The 10,598-nt window shown below is 36.0% G+C and overlaps 3 protein-coding genes across 3 annotated transcripts; 2 read left to right on the plus strand and 1 right to left on the minus strand.

Moving 5' to 3' along the window:
- Nucleotides 1-640: 640 nt before the first annotated feature.
- On the plus strand, nucleotides 641-2,853 carry LOC145635934 (uncharacterized). The gene is made up of 3 exons (XM_081687321.1): nucleotides 641-728; nucleotides 1,981-2,458; nucleotides 2,685-2,853. The coding sequence occupies exons 1-3, from the start codon at nucleotides 641-643 to the stop codon at nucleotides 2,851-2,853; spliced, it is 735 nt and encodes a 244-aa protein (XP_081543447.1).
- Nucleotides 2,854-3,960: 1,107 nt separating this feature from the next.
- Nucleotides 3,961-5,990, plus strand: LOC145604639 (tetraketide alpha-pyrone reductase 2-like). The gene is made up of 6 exons (XM_081660580.1): nucleotides 3,961-4,066; nucleotides 4,191-4,363; nucleotides 5,004-5,192; nucleotides 5,318-5,480; nucleotides 5,578-5,767; nucleotides 5,849-5,990. Exons 1-6 carry the CDS (start codon nucleotides 3,961-3,963, stop codon nucleotides 5,988-5,990), a joined length of 963 nt encoding a protein of 320 aa, XP_081516706.1.
- A 157-nt stretch (nucleotides 5,991-6,147) lies between these two features.
- Nucleotides 6,148-10,386, minus strand: LOC145604729 (uncharacterized). The gene is made up of 2 exons (XM_081660696.1): nucleotides 9,781-10,386; nucleotides 6,148-7,888 (listed from the first exon to the last, which is right to left on the minus strand). Exons 1-2 carry the CDS (start codon nucleotides 10,027-10,029, stop codon nucleotides 6,644-6,646), a joined length of 1,494 nt encoding a protein of 497 aa, XP_081516822.1. The 5' UTR covers nucleotides 10,030-10,386; the 3' UTR covers nucleotides 6,148-6,643.
- Nucleotides 10,387-10,598: the final 212 nt, after the last annotated feature.

Here is a 10,598-nt window from a genome sequence, read left to right on the forward strand (position 1 = left end):
CACATATCATATACTTTTAGAAAACAAAAAACCAAAAAACAGAAAACCACAGCGGTGCCAAACGAACCCTTAGAAAAATTAAGGGGGGCCGGACCCCGACCCGTCTCAACAAAGGTCCGACCCTGCTCTCGGAGTCTCGGACAATTTATCTCTTGAGCAATAAATTTGCTCGTTGCTTTTTCCTCAAAAAAATAAATAAAATAAATAAATAAAAATAAAAACTAGTTTTATTATCACTATACCAAAAATATTAACGGTTGAATTCCTTATTTGCAATGTTACGTTGCTCCCCTTTTATGGGTATGCCCACCAAGTTGTCATTGCCATAGTCCATTAAATTTCAAGACATAAAAATGATGCAAAAATGATAATCTCCTAATATAGCAAAACAAAGGCATGGAGTTAAAGGGGAAAACTTGAGGAAATTAGGGGTTGGGTAAAGAATACTCCAAAAAGGCAAATGAATTCTTTGCTTTAATTTCATGCAAAGGAGATAATAACAAGAAAAACAAAATTACATCTTTTAGCCCCTCTCTGTTATTCATCTCTTTAATTTAGATCTTGTTCATGAAGAGCAAAAACAACTATAACTATTGCTAGGGGCACTGGGGCTGGTGGTGTAACTCATTGCTTTACGTTGATGGTTGGGATGGAAGACCCAGCCGGTAACAGAAAAGGTGATGCTCGACGAGTTATGGTGGTTGCAGACCCTACTAGAGAGTCAGCAGGTTAGTCATAGCTAGCATGCATATCCACATTGGTCATTGTCCAAATAATTTCCCAAATACAAAACACTTAAAAAAAAACAAAAATCCTTTTTCAAATGATTACAAATTTACAATACAAGCTTTAAAAATTTACTTGTTAGTTGAAATCAATTTTGTAATTTGTACGTAGTAATGTAGTATATAGGTTTTTTTTTTTTTTTTTTTTTCATGTGAGAACAAGCAATTTTTTTTGTAATAAACCACCTTATATTTTTTTTTTGTTTGCAAAACCATACGTTTATACCGAAAAATGGGGTCAAACCGTATTTTCCGACGTTGACTACCCCAACCCCACCCACGAAACCTCCCCCTCCCCAGCCCAATTCACGAAATAACCCCCTCCTTCGCTCCACCCACGAAACCGCCTCCCTACCTCATCCCCACCAATGTAATCAAACTCCCTTTTTTCCACCACCTCGCGAAATATGGATTTAGGGTGGTTCGACTGTTAACTTAGGGTTGGGGGAGTGCGGCTAGGGGTGCCGGCGCTGACAGTGGAGGGGAAAAGGGTGGCTAGAGCTATAGAGGAGGGTTTAGGGTGGTCAACGTCATTAAAGGGGTGTATTTAGGGTGGTCAACGTCGTTAGAGGGGTGTGTTTAGGGTGGTCAACGCCGTGAAAGGGTGGTTTTGTGGGTGGAGTTGGGGCTGGGAAGATAGGTGGTTTCGTGGGTGGATTGGAGTAGTCAACGGCAGAAAATGGGGTCAAACCTCATTTTCCGGCATAAAGGTATTGATTTGCCAAAAAAAAAATTGATTAAGGTGTGCCATTGCAAAAAAAAAAAAAAAACAGGTGGTTATTTGCAAAATTTCCTAATATAATAACAATCAATTGTAAATTAGAGCCAAATATTACCAAGGGTTAAATTTGATCAAATTAAAAAACAAAAAAAATTCTTGGTAGTTTTCTGAAAAATTGTTAGTGTTATACATCTGCCTATGTTCTATTCTACTTGTATCATTTGGAATTTTAATGAGCTTCCAATGTATAACTTTGACAATAGATATTTTTAATTATATATACTTGCATATTTTTAAAAGATACGGAGTAATAGTTTAAAAGTACATATTGAGACAAAAGTAACAAAGATCCTGCGACCTGTGTGATTATAAATTTATAATAGAAGAGTGTGAAATTGTGATGAATAGTGTCTAAAACGTTTATTAGAACTGAAATCTCTAAAAATGCATTTTGTGAATCCTGTATTGCAACAGCTGCCCTACAATATGCCCTTGGACATGCAATAATTGAGAAGGATGAATTGATTTTAATACATGTAACGAGCCCTTGTCCTAAGAAGGGTACGTTTAGCTCACATTTGAGCACCTTCTTCCGAAAACACCAGTTTGAACTCTCTAACGCCAATACAAATGATCCTACTAAAGGTGGTGGCGGTGTTGCTGGTGGCATACTTGGTAATAGTGCCATTAGTGGCATTTTTGGAGGTAGTGGAGGCGGCATTTTTGGTGGGAGTTGGGTTAGTGACGGCAATGGAGGTGGGAAGGATGAAGATTTTTTAAAGGTCATGAAGAGAGCATGTGAGACAGCCTACCCTAAAATGAAAGTTCGAGTTGAAAAGGTGGAGCAAGGATGCATGGACAAGGCTACTACAATTTTATCTCAGAGCAAGTTGTTAGAGATTGAGCTTCTTATTGTTGGACAACGTCGAAATCTTCCCAATATTTTCTTAGGGTGAGTTATTGTATGATCATCAAGTATACAACCTTTAGGGTTGTAAATAAACATTTGGTAAATTTTCTAATTTGGTAGTAATTATAAATTCCATTTTAAGCTCCCTATTACAACCCATTGAGTCATAAATATCATTTTTCGCATTTTAAATGTAAATTGTTTATAAAATACTTCTTGTTCATATATTGATGTTGTTTTGTGGTATTATATCTTGGTTATATAACAGAGCTAGGAAAAATGGAGGACAATTGCTTGGAGGGTCAAAGGTAATAGACACAGCAGAGTTTCTGATAGAAAACAGCTTATGTACCTGTGTTGGAGTTCAGAAGAAGAGCCAAAATGCTGGTTATCTTCTCAATACCAGAACCCACAAAAACTTTTGGCTGCTGGCATAAAAAAACAGAATTCAGCAAATTACTGGTAGCTTCCAAAAAACAGTCCAGACCACAAGACACTCGCGCTCTATCTGAGAAATGTACATATTTGCAGATACTCGCAGCATTTTGTTACAATGTCAATGAATCAAATGAAGATACAGTAGGTGTCATGTTTTGCAGAACATAGCAAATCCAATTCCATATCATGCTTTTGTTATTGGTTTAATATCTTCGTTAGTATGTACATGGAATACTAATCAAACTTTGATTTAAAATCTCCTGTCTCACAAGACAAGAGTCGGCATGTAAATTCAATACTGTAATGAGAACCACCACACCAACAAAGTATTATATAGTTTTTAAATTCCAGATAGCTCAATAGGAATGGCGAAGAAAATAAAGGGAAGAAAGAGCTTGTATACCAGTCCATAATGACATAATGTCGCGGCTCTGCATCATGGAAAGTAGGTTATGTACTTAACAATAACCAATGACCTTTGTATTCACTTTCTGCTTTCTTCAATGTACCAGTGATCCAGTCGATCCCTCTACAGGTTAAAATAGACATAATTAGCCTCAAATTAGCAACTTATCATCATCCTCGTTATCCTAGTCTAGCATGCATTTCACAGCCCTTTTTGATCACATAAAGAAATATGAAATTGCCATCTGCCAACAAAATTCATGGGATTTCCCATTGTTTAATTCAGCAGGAAACCAAAGTACTGCAAAACTAGTTGGTAGTAGATCAGCAAACTAGTTATCATATTTTGCACACATAACACACGTCAAATAGATAAATTAAAATATAATACTTGTGTACGAAACTTATGGCACATATGTGATGTCTTACAAATAACAATGCTACGCATATAAAGAAAATGAACTACAATAGTCCTTTTGTGCAAATGTGGCAATGTGCATGGCTTGGATGACCAACCTACTCATGTAAAAAATACATATAAATACAGTTTACAAACACTATAAAAAATTAATTACTGTTAGAACGCCAAGATCATGACATACATCCTATGCAGATCACATATGGTAGATATATAGCATTATGAGAAGCCATCATTAAGAGGCACAAGTAATATAACAGGGAAGAGGCAAAGGCAGATTAAGATGCCGGAATATTGTGTAACTGGAGGCACAGGGTTAATAGCAGCAAACCTAGTAAAGTCGCTGCTTGAAAAGGGACACACTGTACGTGCCACTGTCAGAAATCCAGGTTCATAACTCACATATATCTCTATGTGTATGATATGCTAAATTTATTCTAGAAGCAGTATGTTATCTTACAGAATTTTGCTTACCAAATTTTCAATTAAGTTGGCTTATTTTAAATGAAACAGAAAATGAAGAGAAGGTAGGATTTTTATGGGAAATGAAGGGAGCAAAAGAAAACCTCAAAATCATGCAAGCAGATTTGATGGAGGAAGGAAGCTTTGATGAAGCTATCCAAGGTGTTGATGGTGTTTTTCATGCTGCTGCTCCTGTGCTTGTGCGATATGATGAAAATGTCCAAGTATTAATCGATCTATAACTCTCTCGAATTAAATTTGGTCATCAATTGATCTATAATTCAGTAAATCTACTTCTAACTACACATTTGATTAAGCAGTCTAATGAAAGACAACTCATGGCATGGTAAGGATGTAGAAACTTGCCTATTAAAAATGATAATCAAGTATATTGATTCCTTGATTTAACAATGACTCTAATGTAGTAATGTCCACTCAAATGTAGATTATTTGTAATTAATTTGATAAAAGGGCACAAAAATCTACTTAAGGGAACTATAAAAGGTAATGAATGAGCTACAAGGCTTTTTCGATGGAATCTATATCCCACGATTCACTTTTTGGGTATCATAAGACAGATGTATCCACTTAATATTAAACAAAGTAGGTTTATATAAACTATTTCCAAATCAAATTACAAAAATATTGCTAAGATCAACAAATAAACTTCAATAATGCACATATGATACAAAAAAGTGAGATAGAGAATATCAATCTGTAATTTAAGATTGAGTGAACAACATTACTTTACCAAAAGTTTATAAAGGGGCATAATTTCTTTAATAGTTTCTTCTTAGTAATTTAACAAGATAATATATTGTACAAAAGTTCATCGTGACAATTGACAGCAACCCGGCCTTGCAGGAAAATCTGATTGAACCCAGTATAAATGGAACCTTGAATGTCCTAAGATCATGCATAAAGGCAACTACTGTAAAAAGGGTTGTATTTACCTCTTCCTGTTCTGCAATAAGATACCGCGAAGACATACAGCATGTTTCTCCTCTTAATGAGTCTCACTGGAGTGATTCCGACTACTGCAAGAAACATAATGTAAGTAGCATATCCCTTCTTTCAGGTTGGTACTCTGCCATGAACAAAAGAAATATTACCTTATGCATACCAGATCAAAATTTTTGTAATGACTGACCATTCAAATTTTGTTGCTCCTTCATAAGCTTTGGTATGCATACGCAAAGACATTAGCTGAGCAGTCAGCATGGAAGATTGCAAAAGAAAATGGCCTTGATTTGGTAGTAGTGAACCCATCATTTGTGATTGGTCCCTTGCTTGGACCGCAACCTACTAGCACACTGCTGCTATTGCTTGGGATCATTAAAGGTAGATCTTGCAGCCTGTTTTTGGACATACTCGTACACACTGTGAGATATGTAACCTAGCTCTTTCTATTATGGAAATAAACATGTCAGTTTTGCAGGTGCAATAGGTGAATATCCAAACCAGGAAATAGGGTTTGTGCACATTGATGATGTGGTAGCAGCACACATCCTGGCCATGGAAAAAAGCAAGGCATCTGGGAGGCTGATTTGCTCAAGCGCAGTAGCTCACTGGTCACAAATCATAGACATGCTGAAAGCTAAATATCAAAGCTATCCATATGAAAAGAAGTGAGCACATAAAAAGCACTAGTACTAACTGGTTTACATAGCTAGGAATATTGCAGTTTACAGATTCTGGTGTTGTTGCAGGTGTGGACCTCAGAAAGTAGATGACAAGCCTCATAGCATGGATACTAGCAAGATTGAACAACTGGGATTTCCTGGCTTTAAAACCATTCCTCAAATGTTTGATGACTGCATCAAAAGCTTCCAAGATAAGGGCTTTCTTTAATGCTCTTAATCTGTCTTCGCCATTTCAGTAGAGCATTTACAGTCAGTCAGTACAAGTATAGTAGAATCTTAACTATTTGAATTACAAAAAATTGCTTTTATTCTTCTGATCATACGAAGATGATTCACATTGTACTACGATTACAGAGACGTACTATTCCTTGATGTCAGAATGTCTCTTTACAAGAATATTTGAAATTCACATACTAGATCTCATCATACACCGTTATGAAAACAAAATTGCATTCTCATTTCAGAAAATGTCGATGTCAGATTAATTGCTTCATACCAAAATACAATACAAACTGCTTCATAGTTCTTCTATAAAGAGGATGACATAATTAGGAGACAGATTACCAGAGATACTAACTATGCATACCCAAATATATAATTATGTGATTCATAATATACATACACTCTGTACTCTTATTTTTATTCCCTATTGATTAGCTAGCTCAACCCACAAACTTGACCTACTTTTAGCAACAGCCATTCCTATCTCTCAGTGATGTGTGCATAAAATTGAGGAACACGGGGAAGAAGGACACTGTGAGCAAGCTGTGGCATGCGGGGAACTAGCAGAGGGAATCTGTAACCTAAATATCCAGTGTTTGGTATGAAGACAGAGAAAATTGCTTAAATTGCTTCCTGGATTTAGCTCATGCTGGCTTCATGATTACCAGAAGTTGCACATTTCTCAGCATTGCTCAATCTCATCTTCAGGACTTGCTTGGGCAAATGGGAATGCAAAGAGGGATCATAGGTAGGACTTTTTAAAGGACGGTACTCAGGAAATAACCTACCAGCTCTGTATTGCACACCACATGCATTGCAAAGTGTATGTCGTCCCATAGGCCCCTCCCTCCATTGTGGGGTATCCTTTGATTCACAGTGTAGGCACTTCTTGCCCGCATGTTTCGGTAGTTTACGTTTCAGAGTCAGATAAGAGTCAGAGTTTTGGTTCCTTTCTCTAGAATCTGACTGAATCTCATTGCTAACCTTCTCTCTCAATTTCTCAAATTTCTTGGCTCTATGAGCACGGTTCTGGTCCCTCTTATTTTTACCCAAGACCCACTCCTCGTCAGAATCAGATTCAAGTGAAGGGCGTTGAGATTTGGTTTTAGGAGTAGTAATTGGATCCCTCCCACTGGTGTGACTTATTCTTATCTCCTCAACTTCCTTTGGTTTGGGAGTCAGGTTTTGACCCTTCTCAATTGTGTAAACCACCCTCCTCTCTTCAATTTTGTTAGATTTAGGAGTAGGGTTTGGACCTTGTTCACTTGAGCTACCCATTCTCATTTCCTGGACTTTCTTGGGCAGATTAAAGTGTATAGAAGGATCAAATCCTGGACTCTTTAAAGGGCGGTAATCAGGAAAAAGCCTACCATGTTTATACTGAACTCCACATGCATTGCATAGAGTTTTTCGTCCCCTCGGCCCTGTCCTCCATTGCGGGGTGTCCGTTGTTTTGCAGTGCATGCATTTCTTCAATGCTGGGTCAGAATCTGAATCAAGTATATCACTAATTTTCCTAGTCCGCATCTGCTTGGATGGAATATAATCTTCGGTTTCATCTGATAGAGAAGACTCCATTGAGTACTCTGACTCAGATTGGCACGTTGAATTCTGTTGTCTGGTATAAATAGTGCTGCCAAAAAACTGAAGGCCTCCTGGAAAGTTGTTCTTAGTGGGGCATTGGCTTTGAGCACGCATTGCTGACATGAGATCAGTGTATGGCCTCTCTGTTTGGAAAACTGAAATTGGACTGGACGTCTGAGAATTTTTCTGAGAGGAATTGTTCAAGGAGGTAGAAGTTTCTTTCACATGTGCCATGCCTCTTTCACAGACAGCATTGTCAACATATTCTAATGGCTGCTTCACATCAACAATGGTTTCATCCTGAGATAGAAAAAAAAAAAAAAAAAAGAGAGAGAAAACACATCACAAAACTTTACCAGTGGAAACTTTCAACTAATCAAAACATGTTGAAGAACAAAGAATGGCCCAAATCTGATCATTATGTTTAGTAAACTGAGAAAGTGGGACATGAAACAAATAGATATAAAGCTAAACAACCAAGTTTTAAGCCAAAGATAACAATCGCTGAATTTAACAAAAATAGGAAGAAGAAAACTTCATTTGATTATATGTTTTGGCAGATGTCAAGAGCAAAAGTTATGATGACCACTGCTATTACAATGGAAAACTACTCCATCACCGTAACTGCTTGAATGAATTTTCTTTTTAAAATTCCTCAACTCCTGCCATTCAATTGATGTAACAAACAGCTTCAGGTAAATATTTATTCAATCCCATATTTATATTACTAAGTTGTTTTTGTAGGGGTGCCGTATACATATTCTCTGTATCACCAAAAAATCAAACTAATGTGACAACTCATTGTGCATCAATACGTGAATGAAGACAAGGTGTACATGAATGCAGAACAAACCTTTTAAAGTCACCTTTGTGATTGTATCTGTTTGGTGGTTGCTAAGAGCTAGTTGCCTTGGCTGGTTTGACTAGTTGGTTGCATTAGATTTGGTGAAAGTAGCTAGTAACTAGTAGTAGTTTTGTTACTTGAATAAGTGAAATGACAAATAAGTTCTTGAATAGGGAAATAAATTATCCAGGGATGTAACTTTTAGTAACTTTACGACAAAAGGAGGTCATTTAGCTTAAATTTCACAGCCAGCTAACTTCGAAAGCTCATTTAACTTTTTAAAAATTGAAGAAATTAGAGGCTTAAGTAATTTACCAAATAGCCAAAATAGTAGACTTATGTAATTAATCCTCTATAATGTCAAACCAACTCATCTTTGTAAAACTCTCTTTACCAGACAACGCCAATAGAGTGCATACTCAGATCTTGTTACTCTACTAGGATATTTAATAAAATAAATTAATTACAAAAGTTTCTAGGAAATAAATTGACCATAAAAGAAGGTATATGTGGTATACATATTTAGGTGGAAGTAGAAAAGATGAAGAAGTTGGTTAATCTGACATTAAACTAACCACCCTCCAAATCTTACTACTCTATCAACTACCGGGAGCAAATGAAGCAAGAAATGTATTGCTTCTTTTCAATAGTAGTAGTTGGTCATCCAAAATGATCCTTAGTCCCCAATCCACCTCTCATATGGCAATAAGTAACTTCACAAGTATGCAACCCTACTGCAACACAATTCCACAGACTTTCCCACTACTCTTCATAAATAAAGACTCCATGATACTTCTCTTTAATCCCGGGAATTATTTCATGTTTTCTTTCACTAGATTCGACACGATCCAAACATTCCTTTCGTTATCTGGATTTGGACTAAAGATATAAGATACTAGCCAATGTCATCAAACAGACATATTGTGCTTACTGCTTAGGTTCCTTTCAACACGTTCTTCCAAGTTCCAATGATTGAACATGGCTCAAATATCCACACTATCACTATAAAACCTTCAATTTATCGTGCAACATGTTTTAATGCTTAACACTTTTTTTGAAAGAAAATGCTTAAAACTTGATCAATCACTACTCACTAGAATCAGAAACTTAACTCAATCAACATCAAAATACACATAAGTTCATTATCTATATGTATACAAAAATGTCATTATTAGATTCATTACTATCAACATGTAAGCAGCAGAACTGATTCAAAAGTTTCACTAACCAGATTTTATTTTTTTATTTTTTTGACAGAAATTACACTAACCAGAAATTAATTTATGTTAGTAATCAGATAATTTATAAAATTAAGTGAGCACAAAAGTGTGAAGTTTGAAATACTTACAGATGGTATAATTTGACATTTAAGCCCTTCATAGCCATTATCCAAAGCATTCATTGATTCATCATCCTCATGATCACAGAGCCAGAGGTCTTCATCCAATCTGCTATAATCACCCAATAATTGCCCAAATTGATTAATAACACCCAAATCCAACAATTGCCCAAATGAAACATGGGTATTGGGTATTGGATCAACCCCAATTTTCTCATTCCCAGAAATTGCAACACCCTTATTTTCAGGGGTAGCCATTATTAAAAATCAAAACTTTGATATAAAATCAGATGCAAAATGCTCACATAGAGCTTTAATGGGGTTGATGAATGAAGGTTTTGGATTGCTCCTTAAATAATTAATTAGTTTATGGGTTTAGGGTATGGAAAAACAAGATTTAGGACAATTTAGGAATGAATAATTACTTAGACAATTTGATTTATTTGGGGTAAAAGTATTATTCCTAATTTGCTGCATCACAAATCTGGTCAGATGCTTCCTCTCTAAATCGAGCAAAAACAATAATAAAATTCTGGTCTGTTTTTGTTCACTCCCGGTTTGTCCATAACTAACTTTTACGGACAATGGAGAATATTGGATTCTATTCATCATCCATTAGACCCAATTTAGTTGACACATTATTTATTTATTTTATTTTTTAAGCCGAGGGACAAGAATAACTATAGTCTATAGGTTATATGCTTTAGAAATAAATAGGATGATAAAATGCACTACCATATACCACATATATGATAGGTGACGGGTGGTAGATATTTTAGGAGAAAATAATCAATGTCATAGGCAAAAAGTATCACTACATGCATAAT

The sequence above is a fragment of the Chenopodium album genome, chromosome 1 (genome assembly GCF_948465745.1).
Source record: "Chenopodium album chromosome 1, dcCheAlbu1.1, whole genome shotgun sequence".
Taxonomy (NCBI): domain Eukaryota; kingdom Viridiplantae; phylum Streptophyta; class Magnoliopsida; order Caryophyllales; family Amaranthaceae; genus Chenopodium; species Chenopodium album.

Bases quoted from the DNA above. Each gene is read 5' to 3' on its own strand.
- LOC145635934 (XM_081687321.1), top strand. From the start codon at position 641: ATGGTTGGGATGGAAGACCCAGCCGGTAACAGAAAAGGTGATGCTCGA. The intron at 729-1,980 runs GTTAGTCATAGC...GTATTGCAACAG, and splicing joins CCCTACTAGAGAGTCAGCAG to CTGCCCTACAATATGCCCTT. The intron at 2,459-2,684 runs GTGAGTTATTGT...GTTATATAACAG, and splicing joins CTTCCCAATATTTTCTTAGG to AGCTAGGAAAAATGGAGGAC.
- LOC145604729 (XM_081660696.1), bottom strand. From the start codon at position 10,029: ATGGCTACCCCTGAAAATAAGGGTGTTGCAATTTCTGGGAATGAGAAA. The intron at 7,889-9,780 runs GTAAGTATTTCA...TTTCTATCTCAG, and splicing joins AATGTCAAATTATACCATCT to GATGAAACCATTGTTGATGT.
- LOC145604639 (XM_081660580.1), top strand. From the start codon at position 3,961: ATGCCGGAATATTGTGTAACTGGAGGCACAGGGTTAATAGCAGCAAAC. The intron at 4,067-4,190 runs GTTCATAACTCA...TAAATGAAACAG, and splicing joins TGCCACTGTCAGAAATCCAG to AAAATGAAGAGAAGGTAGGA. The intron at 5,481-5,577 runs GTAGATCTTGCA...TCAGTTTTGCAG, and splicing joins ATTGCTTGGGATCATTAAAG to GTGCAATAGGTGAATATCCA.